This window comes from Cariama cristata, unplaced genomic scaffold (genome assembly GCF_000690535.1).
Source record: "Cariama cristata isolate BGI_N322 unplaced genomic scaffold, ASM69053v1 scaffold22380, whole genome shotgun sequence".
NCBI lineage: Eukaryota > Metazoa > Chordata > Aves > Cariamiformes > Cariamidae > Cariama > Cariama cristata.
Genome location: NW_009596679.1, coordinates 1 through 16182, shown reverse-complemented (window position 1 = coordinate 16182; position 16182 = coordinate 1). Strand labels below are relative to the sequence as shown.

At 41.8% G+C, this 16182-nt stretch overlaps 1 protein-coding gene across 1 annotated transcript in view; it reads left to right on the top strand.

Annotated features, from left to right (window-relative positions):
- The window catches only part of POLDIP3 (polymerase (DNA-directed), delta interacting protein 3), a 13704-nt gene extending 651 nt beyond the window's left edge, over positions 1 to 13053 (top strand). The window contains 9 exon segments of the mRNA XM_009707127.1: positions 2843 to 3230; positions 5645 to 5670; positions 5672 to 5717; positions 7555 to 7650; positions 9419 to 9601; positions 10451 to 10528; positions 11116 to 11245; positions 12124 to 12190; positions 12554 to 13053. Coding sequence (XP_009705429.1) covers positions 2843 to 3230; positions 5645 to 5670; positions 5672 to 5717; positions 7555 to 7650; positions 9419 to 9601; positions 10451 to 10528; positions 11116 to 11245; positions 12124 to 12190; positions 12554 to 12728 — 1189 coding nt within the window. The 3' untranslated portion in view covers positions 12729 to 13053.
- The last annotated feature ends 3129 nt before the right edge of the window (positions 13054 to 16182 follow it).

The window sequence follows — 16182 nt, the reverse complement described above, 5'->3', positions numbered from 1 at the left end:
TGTCCTGGGGGTGCCCGGTCCCCCCCGCAGCTCCCAGAAGCGGTGGGTCGCTTTGTGGGATAGCCGTGGGAGGTGGTGGTGTGCCACCGGGAGCCCTAACGCCGGCGAAGCTGATGGGGATCCGCACAGGCGAGGCTTCAGGCTGCGATGGCTTCAGCAAAATTGCTGCCTGGCCCATGGAAAATGTAGTCTCTGTAGCATAGTTAATGGTACTCTGACAGATTGCTTGAAATGGTTGCGCGGAGTGTGTATTAGCTACAAGATTAGATTCTTTCTTTGTACGGCAGATGTCTTCCACGGTAGGCTGGGCCACTTACTCTAGTGCGGCTGTTGGCAGTTCTTACCTGGCTTCTCCTTTGGTAGCTTTTCATCTTCCCTTTTGCCGTGGTCTCGTGATACTTCTGAAGATCTTGTTCATGGATTTCTCCCCAGCTGTATTAGCTAAGTGTGCTCCGTTTTGGTTTGGTTTTGGTTTTTAATTTAATGGGCATTGGGGAATGTTAGGTTTTAACTCTGAATGTCTACACTTACATGTCTAGAGTAGTGTTTTGAAAGTTACCTGCTAACGCATACTGGTAAAACATTCAAACGCATATTTAAATCCTAGTCTAGACAAGGCCTTGGCTTTGTGCTTTCATTCATGTTACGCTGCTTATTTGTACAGTCTTATGCTGCTTATTATGCCAAGCACCTCCTTTCTCATTTCTCAAATCCCTCCTTAACTCTCATTTCATCCAGGAATTCTTCCTGCTTTTATTTGCTGAACAATAATTCCTCTGCTGCACTATAAGAATTTTTATGCCTTGCATTTCTCTTGTCTGTCATGCTTAGCTCACCTTGTAAGATCTCTGAGGTAGCTAACTTGACTTTGTGAAGGCTGGATAAACTGAATAAACTGAGATCATTATATCCATGCTGTTCAGTAGTCTAGATGAAATAACAGCAGACTCTTCACCTATAAAATGTACTACTCCACAAAATAGCCAAGCCAGAACTTGGAGTTCTGGAAAGTGAATTAGATGTTTGAGATTCCCTTTTATTTCAGGTGCTGTGGCACAAAATGCCTAAACAGTTAATGCCGTTACAGGGTAAGCAATTCTCTATGGAAGAGTTGCTTATTAGGATAAATACCAGTCTTCAGAGACAGTGTAATCTTCGGTACAGAGTTTCCTAACCAATTTCATTAGTTCGTGTCATTCAGGGTTTTAACTAATTCTGGCTTAAATGCTGATACATACGGTTTTGGTTTTACTTTGACCTCTTTTATGCTCATTAAAAAGAACCATTCATCAAGCCCTTCTGCAGCACTCCAACTGAATGCTTTCAACATAGCTAAGTTAATACTTTTGCAAGGGAAGTCTTGTTCGGTGGCTGTTGCTTTATGGGTACTGTTAGTCTTCTGTGTTATTCTGGATATGTTTTAATGAATGGTCTTAATAATACTACTGTTTCTTCCAGCTAGTGTGCTTTGGCTGTATGAGAGAGCAGCCGTAGGAATCTCAGCTAGGTAATAAAATGGGACCCCAGTCCTTGCTCTCCAGTTGTCTGGACACAAGAATGAAAGAGGCAGAAGTGGAGGTTCAGTCTTTCATCTTTTTTTTTCTTTTTTTACAGATCTCTCCACTGAAAATACCCGACTGTAAATAATGTTAAGATTGTAGGGTTAGATCAGGAAATACTGATATAAAGCTGTATGATTAATTCAAATTGCATCATCATTTGAATTTGTGATGTTAGCCTTTTGAATATTAGAACACATTCTAGATACCGACTTTTAGACTTTTTAATACTGGACAGTACATTTCAGAAAGCAGATGAACATTGCAGCCGTCTGTAGCTTATCTTGAATTTTAAAAAGCCGACAGCAAGAATATTTTTTCAGTACCTTAACTTTGAAATTTCTCTTACCACTTTGTCATCTTATTTAAAAAAAAAAAAAAAAAAGAAATCCAATGGGGAAAAAAAGAAAACCTTAAAAAATGCTTAAAGGAGGAACTGTATTAAAAAATTAGACAAGCTGCTTCCTCGTAGAGGAGATTTTGAAAAAGTGAATCAGACCTGTAACAAGAAGCTAGTTTCAGCTTTCACTTCGTAATGAGCTGCTGCTTAGTAATAGTTGTGTACAAGTACAAATGTTGTCCTTTCTGTGGGCTGTTAATCTTTCTGTGCTCAGTATTGTGATGATGATCTACTTAAAAAGTAAAGGCCATTGAGTGCAGCAGTTCTGTTTGTAGATTAAAGAAGAGGCAAATTACAAAGTAATTTGACTGATAAGTATCCTTGCTGGCAGTTAGTCAACTTTGAGACTTGTGGCTTTGAACTGAGATTTGTACTGGTGCTTGTACTTCCTAAAATCCAAGTCTCTACACTCCCACAAATCTGAACTTGCTGCACAGAATTCTTGAAATCATGTGTAGTTCCATGTTTCCTTTGTATCAGGGCATATTATTGTGTTACTAAAGATGCTTTAGCAGACCTGCTCAGTCCTAAAGCTAGAAAGTCTGTTTCTGTTCCTCTTTGTCTTCAAAGGTTTCCCCAAAATACCTGAGCTGTTGATGAATTTTGTTTAAATGTGGTATGTCCTTAGCACAGCTGAGGACGGACCCTTAAGTTTGTAAATGTGAGCTTCAGGATGGATTTTGGAAATCAGTTCCTTAGTTGTTTGTGTAGAAAGTAAAATCCAGCATAAAACAGCTTAGGAGATCTACTGTTGTATTTGGACATCTAACCTGAATGGATTTCTGTGCAGTAATAATGAGCTTTTGTTTGTAGCAACTCAAATACTTTTATTGGTACTGTATTACATCTTGTAATGTCTGAAACTCTCTCTTTTTTTCCCCAGGCTTAACACAAGGCCAGTGTTTGGAGGTGTAAGATCTCGCATTGGGATCCAGCAAAATCTTCTAAATAGATCATCACCAGCTGTCAGCTTCCAGCGGACGTTTGATGCCCGACAGAAGATAGGACTCACTGATGCCAGACACAAACTGGGGGTTAAAGATGCCCGTGAAAAACTGGTTCAAAAGGACGCTCGGTTCAAAATCAAAGGGAAGGTGCAGGATGCTCGAGAGATGTTGAATTCCCGTAAGCAGCAAAGTGTTGCTGCTGAAAAGGTGACCAAAGTTGTGGATGCCAGAGAGAAGATCAGCTTGAAAAGGAGCGCTCCAGCTGCTATCAGCCCAACTATGGGGACAGTAAATCCAGCCGTGAAAATCACCAAAACTATCCAAGTAGGTTAAGCAACCCACCTCCGAGCCCCTCAGTTACTCTACAGCAGTCCAGTAGAAATGATAATACGTGAATACGTTCACCTGTTTACAATAGGAGCGATGGTGAGACAGTTCGGTCCAGCCTGCAGGGCAGGATTCAGGGCGTTTTGGGTGTCCTTGCAGCTGCTTGGGGCTTTTTGTAGAATCCCAGCTTTCATGTGAATTTTCATTTAAATTTTGGGCCCAGTAAAGACTAAAGCAGCTCTCCTGTCAACATTCAAGTAGTTGTCTTGAATGGTTAAGTAGTCTCTTTCCCACCTAAATACGTAGAAAATGTATGCATCTTTTGTCATTCTTATACCACCTCTCTTTGCGAGTCTCATGTGGTGGCTTGTCCTGCCTAGATAATTGGTTTATCCTAGTGGTGGGATCACAGTTAAGAATAGACAGCTATGTTTGCATCTAAGAAGATCTAAAATTCAATGAGCCCTTCTACAATTTCTCTATTTCTATTTGTCTGGTTTTCAGGAGAGCCCTGTCTTCCAGGGAGTTGCCTGATTTCATGTTTTTTTTTCAAGATTTATTTCAATTGCACTGTAATCAGCTGGTCACCCTAACCTGCTGATTTCCTTTGACAATTTTCTAATTTCACTTTGCTGTGTGCAGTACCTTCATTCTTAGCAAACTTCTCTGAGAAACAGTTACTGCTGACCTTATGTGTATGTTAGGTACAGTGGGTAGAGTTAGAAGAGAAGTTTCCAGTCTGTCAGGATTATTGTTTGAGGAGTGGTTTTGTTCCTCATCTCTACCAAGCACATAACTGAAGTTTCTGTCCTCCCTCTCTCATTCTCCTCCTCCCGAAGATCAACAGTGTGCTTACATGTACCCAGAAAACCTCCTGTTCTCATCAGTTTGAATGCCTAGATGAGCCTGCTTTCTGCTCAGCTGTGGGTTTTGCTCAAGAGTATCAAAAATATTTCTTCTGTAAATTAGCCTAGGAAATTTCCCATTACGTGGCAGCTTTACTGCCAGGCTGACCCAAGAAAGAGAAAGGACTCTTGTGGCAGTAAGAAGGGCTAATAGCAGAGCAATAGAGTAGTCTGTTTGGTAGCCTTTAATTAGTAGGGTAATTAGTACTTATGCTGTCCTAAGCCAAATCACCATCATCAGCCATTAGGAGTTGAACATTTTCTACAAAGTTTCTAGGAGTTAAAATAGTTTCCAGAGACTTGGCACAGTAGCAATTTGCTCTGACCTGATTTTTTTTTTGTATGACTTGGTTTGACCTATAGTACTTTCTGTTTGACAACATAGTGCAAGAAAAAAATACTGTAGAATATAATGCAGATTAAGACCATAGACAAAACCGTGCATATGAGCAGTTATCTAATCTTTTTTAAAGATTTACAGTGTAATTCCAAATTGCTCATGGCCCTCCTTTCTTCCCAAATGTGGAAGCAGAATCAAACTGAAGTATCTTGATCTGAGATGCAGCGCACAGCTCTAATGTCCTGTACTGTGGTCTCGTTTCTCACAAAGGAAGGAAAAAAGTCTTTGAAACCCAAAGAATTTCCATAGCTCTGCTGGTGTTTCCGTAGGACAGGTACCCTTGTTTCGGAATTGAGTAGCAAATTGAAACACGAGGGTGCTGTGGTGTAAGTTACAGTCTAGAGAAAGTGCAAATCTGAAGATTTTACTGCTTGTATGGAGTATTTTTGTAAGAAGACCCATTCTTTTCTGTGATGGACAGCTTCCAGCTTTTTCAAAAATTAAAAGGGCATTTTTGAGCGAGTTGCTGCTGGATTTCAGTTGTTGATTAGTACAGTTACATTCCCTGACCACTTCTCTTGTGCTTTTCCTGTTTCATGGGGTAACAGCTCCAGAAGGGACAGCTACGCTACCCTGTGTGTCATTTTATTCCACTACAGCTTATTCCAGTTCTGGTGTGAAGGGACAGTATATACTTCTCCTTTGAAATAGAACTGAATTAAATTGTGTTGTGTCCCAACTTGCTGAGTTTCATGGAAATAGGTATCTTTGGTTCCCTGTAGCATGAAAGAAGAGAAGCTTACTTACTGATTTACCCCATTCATTGTTTTGTGTTGGCAGAAATGTAGATCTAGTCAGTGCTGGCAGGGCTGGAGTTAAGTCCCTTTCCCACTAATCTTGGACTAAAACTCAAGTAATTTGAATCCGTTTCTCTGCATGGCCTTAGGTTTTCATTTCTTCGATTAAGTGAAGCTATCTCATATTCAACATATTACAGGAAACGCAGACATTATCTAATAGCATATTGCGCTAGGCTGTTTCAAGAGCAGGAGAGTGAGTTTTGTTGTAAGTGGTCTCAGGCTATCAGCTAACAGCTCTGATCTTCTGAAATGGGGACCTGGTGGACTGTGGCGTTTAATGCTTTCGTTCTTTCTCTCTAACTGTAGCAGAAGGCTCCAGTTCCTGGACACTTTTGCAGGAATGAAGATCAATGTGGTGAACAACCATACACACAAACAGGTGTGTGCCTGCTTTGTGCTCTTTATTTGTTGCCTTTGTGGGGGGAACGAAGGTGGCCATTAACATTGGCAGGCACAAAGAAATCTTTAAGTAGGAAAGAAAAGCCTTTGGAAGTTCTCTAACAGCTTAGCTCCCTGTTCTGGCCTGCTTAAGATACTTTGATAGTAATTGAGGTTTTCATTTGCTCTAATTGAACTTGATTCCTCGTGTGTTACATGAATGCGAAGTAGGTATTCTCAGTTTTATCTGTATGTGTTAATGTTTTTTTTTCTAGGGACTGTGACCCTTAACTCTGATGTCTTTGTGTAAATTTCTCAGTGACACCACATCAGATCAAGTTGTTGGTTGTTTTGATTCACCATCCTGCCAGCCTCTTGAGAGAATGGATGTAATTGTACATGGTCAAATGTTCTACAGTGAGATGGGAGAGGGTATAACCTTTCTGTGAAATCACAGCTGTCGGTTCCTGCTGGAAACCTGATAGTGAAGGATGTTAGCTGCTATTCTGATGTACTTTCAAAGTTGCCGTATCCCTTATTAGGCAGTCTTTGAGGAAGACCCTAGAATTTGTGCTGTCTCTTCTGGGATCAATTTTAAAGGCCTTTGTAACAGCCCTCAGCCATTCAGCCACCTTACCACCTTGGGTGCTGTCGGAGAGTAATTACATGGTTTTATTATTTACTTTATTTTTTTTGTGTGTGTACATAAAATATTGCCTGAAATACTGGAAAACTGGCATTCACGGTATCATGTTCTGGGTTTTTTTGGCCTCAGTTATGGTAACTTCGGCTATTTGTGTGTGTTACCTCTTCGTTGACCTGCTGCCCTCAGCTATCCCGGATGCTGTCACTTAAGGAAGCGTTTTCATTATTTTGACCTCATCAGTATAAGCCTTGATGCCATTTCATTTATCTCAAACGCAAGTCTGTTGTCCTGATGCCTAGCGTTTTTCCCAGTTCTTTTCCGCACACGTCTCTTCTGTTCTACCATCCCTTTTGGTTTTTTTCTTCATAGCATTTCTGTGACTGGAACAGCCTTCTTGTTTGTAAACCAGAATCTTCCTGACTATGAAAACCCACTTATTTTGCAAACTCTCATTGCTAATCCCTCCATTTTTCTTTACCTTTCTACTGAATTAATGGGAAGCTGGTTTGAGTTGTGACTTCTTGTGTTCTAGGCAGTGCCATATGTGTATAGACTTTTTCTTAACATTATTCAGAGTCTATGGAAAAAAACATTTGTGTGGGAGTTTGCCTCAGTATTTTAAGGCAGGGCTATGAGTGTTAAGTTGAACTGGGAAATTAATTATTCATTCAGTAAACTTCCTAGTGCAGTGTTTTCTAGTGCCAGATGGATGTGTGCTGTGCTGAGGAAAGCAGGCTATTCAAAAGGAACGCTCAATTCAGATGTATTTGGCAGGCACCTGCTTCATTTAATAAAAAACTAATTTAAAAAAAAAAAATCACATGCACAGGCATCAACTTTAAAGGTAGCAGGGTGCTAAAAAGCAAGATGCTGAGGCTTTATTCCGTTAATGTGGTTTCATCAGTTCTGATGAGGTCTAGGGATTAGAGAAATCTATGTGTGGTTTCAGTACACCTAGGGAAGCAGCTTTACTATGGCATTTCTGGAGAAGTTTGATGGTTTTTACACTGATGTTTTGAAATGGACTTCTGTGCCTTCAGCTCTGTGTCCCCAAGCTGCAAGGACAGGAGTAAAGTCCAGTGTAGTCATGTTCATTACCTGAAGAAGGCTGAAGACAGGAGAAAATTACTTATTTTGGAAATGTCTAGGTCAAATCTGCCTGCTTGTAAACTATTACCTTGCTTCTCTTCAGGGTCTGTATGACATGGAAGATGATGATGAAAGTGTCTCTCCTCTTACTAGCAAACAGATGAAAATCACCACCACAAACAGTTTCCTGCACAACGCGGTAAGGGATTACCTGAACAGTCCCCACCACGCCATGCTCACATTGGGTGGACACACAGGCTGCGGCTTTACAGGGCTTATGTTCTTTTAAAGTATGTAAACGATGCTTTCCCCTGAAATGTTTGCTCTTCGCTCCACCCTTCCCTTTGTGCCAATGCTTCTAGTGTTGTTTTTGGGACAGAGTCCTTGTAGGCTAACTGTGGTTTTATAAGCCTTTTGCAGCCAGAATGTGTGCTTACTCCCTTCCTGGCAGGTTGCTGCTTGTTAGCTCTTGACTTTCTTCTTGTTGGGGAAGTGCTTTGAACCTATCTGGTTATTGTTTGAGCAAGCAAGCATAGGAAGCTTTCTGCTCTTTCTAGAGACTGGATGTCAAAGCAGGAAATCTCTTGCCATGGAGAATCTTAGTTGGCAGCTTGTTGAGGAGTACTGATGCTCTGGAGGAGATGGAATTTCAACACAGACAAATGCGAGGTCCTGCTCTTGGGATGGGATAACCCTCTGCAACTCAAGCTGAGAACTGACTGGCTAAGAAAGAGCCTGGGGGTCCTGCTGAGTGATACACTACGAATGAGTTAGCAGTGCATCCTTCTGGCAATGAAGGCCAACTGTAGATTGTATGTTAGTAAGATTGTAGCCAGCAAATCAAGGAAGATAATTATTCCCATCTGAGAATGCACCTGGAGTTCTGTGCCTATTTTGGGGCTGTGTGATGCAAGAAAGACACTGACAGACTGGAGCTAGTACAAGAGGGTGGTCAGAGGGCTGCAGCGCATGATGTGTGAGAGGGTGAGAGCGCAGTGTCTCTTAAGGCTGAGAAGTGAAGGCTGTAGTGAGATCTGTCCGCTCTCACTGCCTAATATGTGGTCATAGAAAAGGCAAAACCCGGGTCCTTTTCAGGAGTGAACAGGGAGAAGGCGAACCAACAAATGTGTTGCAGCAAAAGAAATTCTAGTTTGGTGATGGAGTTGTGCAGTTATCAGGGTGTTGATCAGCTTCTGGCACAGGGACCCAGAGAGGCGGTGAAATCACCATTCTTAGATATTCAGAGTTTAACTGGATAAGGCCCCTAAATTATTCTGTGGTTCTGAAAAAGCAGATTCATGTGGTTTTACCATCACACAGTCAGTCTCATGCAGTGATTATCCCATGGTGGTTTTCTCGTGTGGATATTCAGAATAGAGCTCCTAACCATTTGTGATCCTTAAAAACAGCCTTATGGGTTGTTCTGGTTTGTTTGTTTTTCAGGAGTAAATGGGCTATCTCCAGTGTTCACAGCAGCTGCCAAGCACAATTTTTAGTCTGGCTTTAAACTGGTGTAGTTCCAACTAGAAAGGTTGTGCTCCATGTCTTTGTGTGCCCTAGCTTGGTGTTTCTGAAGAATTATTGCTCTTTGTACTAGGGCAGCCCAATCTTACTGTTAATGAGCAATCTTTGTGAACACGTTGTAAAGTACCTGAAAATCTTTGGATAAAAGGAGCTTTTCAAATTCAAGTCACACTGGTAAAGTTCATTTAAAAACAATATGAAACTAAAAAATGCTCGTTAGTGAGAGAAGTGCTCTTTTGGAATAAACATATCTTTTTATGTTTATGCCCAGAAACTTTAGTTGATTTTTGTCCCAGAGCTGAAGGTCTCCAGCACTGTAGCAGTTTTGACACCGGGAAGGACCTGCAGTGCTAGTAATACTCTCCTGCTGTTGGTGCTTGAAAAAGAAGGATGGCTTTTGTAGCCTGCAGCTCTCAGAGATATTTTATTCTTTCTTCCTGTAGACTGGGATGAGTGGCAATAAATTCTCTCTGTCCAAGACTGTTCCGCTGACTAAAGTGGTCCAGAATGATACGTACACAGCTCCACCTGCACCTCCCTCTCCTATGCGGACAAAGGCCTTGACAAACGTGTCCCGGACCTTAGTGACAAAGGAAGAGCCTCCAAAAGAACCAGCACCTGTTGAGGTGAGCTCAGGGAAGTGGGAGATGCTCTTTATAGAAGTCTCTGAAACATCTGGAACTTGCTGTTCATTGGCCATGTGAGCGGCTCATTGCTGCCTGCCTTCCACCATTATTTCTGGGATTCCATCAGGCTTATTCAGATAACTGCAACCCATGTCCCAAGCATTTGAAACCTGTCTAAACATCCTTTTCTTCAGAGTTTGAGAGACTGGGAATTCTGGAGGAATCCATGTTACAGGGAGGTGGCAGTTGTTTGGAGACTCCTTGGTGGCTTCCATGTCCCTAGGAGTAGTGTTTTATCACTACTAGGTATGTTGTCTGTCTGCTCCTGTTAGCAAGGAGAAAAACAGGATTCTTCCAAATACAGCTTCTTGCTGTACACACAAGACTTCTCAGGCAATTTGTAGACAACCTGCCTGGAATTGCTTTGCTAAACTGCCTGATATTGGGCCTAGGTAACCCACCTGGTGTTCCCGGGCATGTGGAGTTCAGCATGCTCTTGAGGGGCTGGAGCCATATTTTGTGGTTTGCTGCCTGGTGTAGAATGCAGCAAAGACACAGGCTTAAAAGTGTGGGCATGACCAGAGAGCACTGTGTATGTGTGCGGATTAAGTTAGTGTTATACTTGGGAGTGAAAGAGAAAAGTTATTCAGAGAGAAATGAGCATGGAGAAGGGGCTCCTTTTCACCATCAGCTGAGCTGGGGTTTTTGTAAACACGCTCCTGCGTGTGTGTGTGTGTACAGACTTTCCCAGACATCCCTTTAGTGACTTTAATTAATGCTTTCTCTGCTGTGTTGTCTTGCCTGCTGCATTACTGACCTTTTTTGTGATGCATTTGTTTGTGTTGGCAGCTGGCGTTCAGTCCTTTGGAAGGCACAAAAATGACCGTAAACAATCTGCATCCTCGAGTCACAGAGGAAGACATTGTTGTGAGTGTTGCTTACTGCCAAACTGTGGATGAGTGACACTTCCTTCCCTTACCCTACCTCTTTTGATAAATCAGTTGATCTATGGTGAATGCAGTGAAGAGGGGTATGACGTAGGTTTGCTTTCCTTGCAAAAACTTTGAGGGTTACTGATTGTTTTGGATTTTGTTCACTTATTTAGAAAAAGTGTGTGCTTAAGAAGATGGGACAAAATCCCATTTCTGGGATGTACTGAGATACCTGACATCACTTAGAAGAGTTCACGCCAAGTTCTCCTGGAACTTACGCCCCGATCCAAATTGTCTAGGTGCTTCCATTCTCAGCAGGCTGAAAATGAGCCTGGTCTTCATGTGTGACAAACGGTACAGAGTACTGGCCTTGAACTTCTCTGCTTGTGCAACCTGTATTACTAATGCCCAGTACTCATATCATAGCAAACACAGTAAGACAAGTGTCAAGATTCTGCCGTGTGTTTACTTAAGCAGGATGGGTGGTGGAATTAGGAAACCAAGCCTTTCTCTCTCGGTGCCTTTGGTTGAAGTGGTACCTTTGATGTGACTCTGGTCATGACTGTAACTCTCTGCACTCAGGAATTATTCTGTGTGTGTGGTGCTCTGAAGCGAGCCCGGCTGGTGCACCCTGGAGTGGCTGAGGTAGTATTTGTGAAGAAAGAAGATGCTATCACAGCATATAAGAAATACAACAACAGATGCTTAGACGGTAAGTCGGATACCAGAGTTGCATTTCGGATAGATAAATCAACGATGACTTTTCCACCTCAGCGGAGAGTTTAAAAGCATCTCAGATGCTCATATGCTACCAAAAGAAAGGAAGTGCCAGGAAACCAGTTTGAGGTAGACCATGTAATACGCTCCTGTGTAACTAGCTGAATATATGCACAGTTTATTTAAGTGAAATTAAAAAAAACCAAACAGCTTTTTCTTGGAAATAGAATGCTCAAAGCTAGAGGCAGGGTCCCAGTGAGTCTGCTGGTCTAACTTCCAGATGAAATTTCTTTTGATTCTAATCCAGTGCCAGGAGCTTGATAGTCCTTAGGAAAGCTTCACCTGCTTACGGAGTAGGTGTTTGGAAAGTACAAATAACACTGGTATTTGCAAAAGTCTCAAGGCGTAGTCAGAGACATTTTGAATTGGACTTGTAAAACAATTAGTATCAGCTTCTCCATAGAATTTGAACAATGCAATTTTTAATCTGGATCCACCTGCAATGTTGTTATAGACTGAAATTAGCTGTTAATTTTTAGCTGGAAATAGATGCTTTTTCTTTCTCTAGATGAGTGACATGTTATGAATGTCAGATGAGCAGCAGACAGCTGAGAATAGGAGGTCCTCTTGTGTCTCTGCTAAGGGTTTTGTACCTATGTGTAACTTCTTAATTAGTGTGATTCTTCACATAGTACTGAGCGTTTCAGTGGCTCTTCTGTTGCTGTGATTTTGCAACAAAAGAGGTATAAACTGTTCTTTCTCATGTTTCCCCAGCATGCGGAACTCTATTACTTGCACTGTTGTGTGGTATTTCTGGGCTCTTGCCTTCCCACAATTCTGATAGAAGGACTTTTTTATTGTTTTTTTGTTTAGGTCAACCAATGAAATGCAATCTTCATATGAACGGGAATGTCATCACCTCAGACCAGCCTATATTGCTGTAAGTGTCCTTTGGGTGGGGGGAAGAATCAAACACGTTTGCAGGTTCTGTTTTGAGGAGAACCTGAGGGGAGGGAAACAGCTGGCAAATTGTTGTCCCATGAATATTTTTCCTTGTCTTCCTCTCTGTGGTGCTCTGTATTCAGCTGAGTGCAATGTAGCTTGACTCAGTGTTAGCAGCCCTGAGGTTCAAAATGAGTCTGAGATGAGGAAGTTTTCTTGTGAGGAAAGCATATTTAAAACTTTTATCTCTAATATTGGTAAGAGGGCAACACCAATAACGGTAAATGCAGACATAGTGTTAAATTTTATTTCATAATGAGAGGTTAAATACTGCTTGGTTTTTTTTTTTCCAATCCTCCAGCCGATTGAGTGATACCCCTTCAGTGAAGAAGGAAGGGGAACCACGCCGGTCAAGTGCAAGCGCCTCCTCAAATCCCCCAGCTGAAGTGGACCCTGACACTATCTTGAAGGCACTCTTCAAATCCTCAGGGGTCTCTGCCTCTGTGCAGCCCACAGAATTCAAAATTAAACTCTGAGAAGGGGGAGCAAGCAGTGGACTGGAAAACTCATTTAAGTTGGGGAATGAGAAAAGTGCAGGAGTGCAGATGTTATTTGCATTTGCCTGCCTTGAAATTTTTTGTTTTCTATGATCGCTACCTTACTGTACAATAGTGTTTCCCCTTGTGTGTGTACTTTCTGTTTTCATAGTTGGAGTTTTCTTCCATGATTTTTTTTTTTTTTCCAAAAGAATAACCTCCCCCTTCTGCCAGTAATGTATTACCAAGCATATACCATGTAACTCCCTTCCTTTACTCCAGAGCCCCTAGTGGCCATTAAAAGTGCACATAGACTTTGAGGGAAGGAGTGGTCGATCTCCTCCTCTTTTCTCCTGACTGACCTTTAGGTAAAAGGTGCATCCCCTTGGTGATCAACAGGCAAGAACACCACAGTGTTTCTGAAATTCCTGCGCTGGGTACAAAGTCAGGTGTGGCTCTGTACAGGAAGCACCATCTTGCATCTTTGACTTGTATGCACTCGGTGGCATACTACTTCATTCTGGCTGTTGGACATTTTTCTGCTCAGCAGTTGTGACATTGAGAAGAAATGTGAAAAACTGAGCTTCCTGCTGTGTATACCGGCCGATGGAGGCACCAGGCAGAAGGGACGTATGCACAAGTGCACCACGCATTGTGCTATGGGAGGGATGCTTCAGCTCTGGTAACACAGAGAGGTGGAGTGAGGGGAAGAAAGGCTCTGGCATTTGTACAATGACTGTATTAGCTCTGTAGGGTCAGGCTCGGTTGCTCTCTTCTTTCTGGACTGAAAAATAAGAACCAGTCTTGTGTTCAGAGCTAGAGGAAATCCAAGCGTTTCACTACCATTAGACTATTGCATCCTCTTGATGCAGGGACATTAATTTTTTTCTTACCTTCTAACTTAACTCAGTCTCCCTTAAAAAGGAAGGAGCTGGGGCCTTTTTCAGGTACTAATACGTAGGAAGCAGTCTTTCCTTGTGCCTGAGAACTCACTTTGAGAGAGGTCATTTGGGCAATGTTTGGCTGCTGTGCAGGCATGCTGCTCACATGCATGGATTTGGAGGGTGAGTGCTGTGCTTGATGGCTTCAGGGAGAGGTTCTGGAGAGGAGAGCAGGTAGTGCTCTGTAAGGAACACATAGGAGAGGAGTGTTAAGCAAGACCATTGCAGAGCAGCCAGGATGTACCTTGGGCCAGTGAGCATCTGTGACAAGCCACAGGCCACGAGGTGGCACTTCCCCTTTGTTAGTAGAGCGTTATTGCCATGGACATTTGAAGTCCCGGTAGCTCCATTCGTTTGTGTTTGTTCAAATTGTATTAGAAGAGAGGAAAGCAAAGAACCACGTCCAGAATCGGGTTGGGGTTTGAACTTGATCCTTCTTGCTAGGAGACTAACCTAATCCATTTTGTTCAGCTCCGCTGAACTTTAATGAACTCTGTAATCGTCGTAGGTCCAGATTCCATTTCTTGGTCAACCCAATGTTTCTTTTGCTTTCTTGTTCTGTATTAACTCTTTGCTCAATCTAGCTCGTGCAAACCATTCCTCTATCTCACTGTATCCCTTTTAGCCGTGGAAATAACGGAGGACTTGGCAGGACTACTTTTCCGGAGTACTCTTTTTTGGTTTGGAAGCCAATGACACCATTATTGGTAGGGTGCTTCATGTGAACAGCAGATGTTTGTAGAGGAGGGGACCTAAGACAGCTATTGTTCTCCTTTTTTAGATTGCCCATCAAACACCTGTGTTTTATTAAAAAATAATTGGGGGAGGGGGAGGAAACATTAGGGATTGGAGAAGATAATGTATTACCTGTTTCTGAATAAACGTTTGTTATACAGAGTGGATTGTAAGCCTTTTTAGATGCTGTGAAGCAACTAAAGATAGGTGGAGTTGTTCTACCGTTGAATCAAGCATGCTTTTAGAAGAATATAGAAACTTCAAAACTGATAATGTGATGAAGAGCAAGAGGAGTATATGGATGAGAGAACTGATACTCGTAAGCCTTTTAATCTGGATCATCGACATTAGTAGCTGATTCTTGCTATGAAGGGGGAGCAATTTGTGTCCCCACCTAGTTCCAATTCTGTTGTCACGGAAAAGAAAAAGAACGGCCTTTGTTATTGGCAGCCTAGTAATTTAAAAAGTAATTTTATATAAAAAAAATACAGCCATGAAATCAGGGTACGTATTCTAGGTGAAGTGGGGTACTTTCATTATCAGCTGGATAGAAAGCTATGAAAAGGTGAAGACACATGTATTGTGAGAGCCTATCTTGTCCCTTCTGAAAGAATGAGGAGATTCAGGCATTTTTATTTTTTTTATTAATAGATTGATGTCCATTCCACAAACCAAATAGCAGGATGCACCTTGTAACTTGCTGTTTGTTAAACTGTGTTGTGTTTAGGTTACCTGTGAGAAATTATGATGACATAACATACTTCCTTGGAAGAACGACTGCTCTGTTCTCTAGCTCTGTGATCTATGGCAGTATTTTTTTTTTAAATTGGTGACCAAGTCAGTGATTGTCTAAATACCACTTCATGATTTGTCTTACAGCAATGTCTTGGTGAGCATTGCTTTTCCTGTTCTCTAAAGTTATCTCGCTCTTGTCATACTTCATAGTGTGGCTTCTTGCGCTGGGCACTGAAGGAAGACTAACCAGTTATTCTCGGTCCTTTTCAAATAGTTTACCTTGCAGCTCTCCCGTTTCTCCTGGCTGTCCCACAGTTGTTAGGCTCACTTGTTTGCATTCGACGGAGCTCACCTGCCACCTTCTCACCTCACGGCTCTGCACATTTGCCCTCATGCAGCATGGTTACGGTTTTGTTTGCTTTTTTCCTGGGCTGTTAGAGATTATAAACTCGCATATGAAACACTGTTTGCTTGCACTAATTCAGTACGGCTGGCCAGGACAACTGGTAGGTAATTTGTAATAGTGTTTCTTTCTTTTTCCTTTGCTTTTTCAAAAACACGACTTCTGAAGTGATGCCACAGTTTGCAAGTTTGGTATATTTTCGTGGGTTTTGCATGGACCGTTTCTTCTGATAATGTTCATTAACTTGGATATTTGGTTAAGTCGACTCTCCGTATCACTTCTTGGTTTCACTTTTTTCGCCTTGTATCTTGCTTCAGTATCTTTATTTTTGGAGCGGTCCTCTCTTCCATTCAGTCATAAATACAAGCTCCTCTGTAAAGGTTTTTTTTTTTTTTTTTTTTTTTTTTCCCGATTAACAAGAATCTTTAAAACCAATTGATCTTACAGTTGTCTTTGAATATTTTTACATAGTTTGACGACTTATTTCTCCTCTTATTTGCCTCTCTAGGATTAAGCACATTGCCTGTGTTTCACACTGTTCAGGTCCTCATTTGCAGAACTGTTACGTTAAATGATAGTGTGTAATAAGCTTTTTTTGACAGAGCATCCTGTAAGATGCTGCGGATGAGGAAATCTTTTT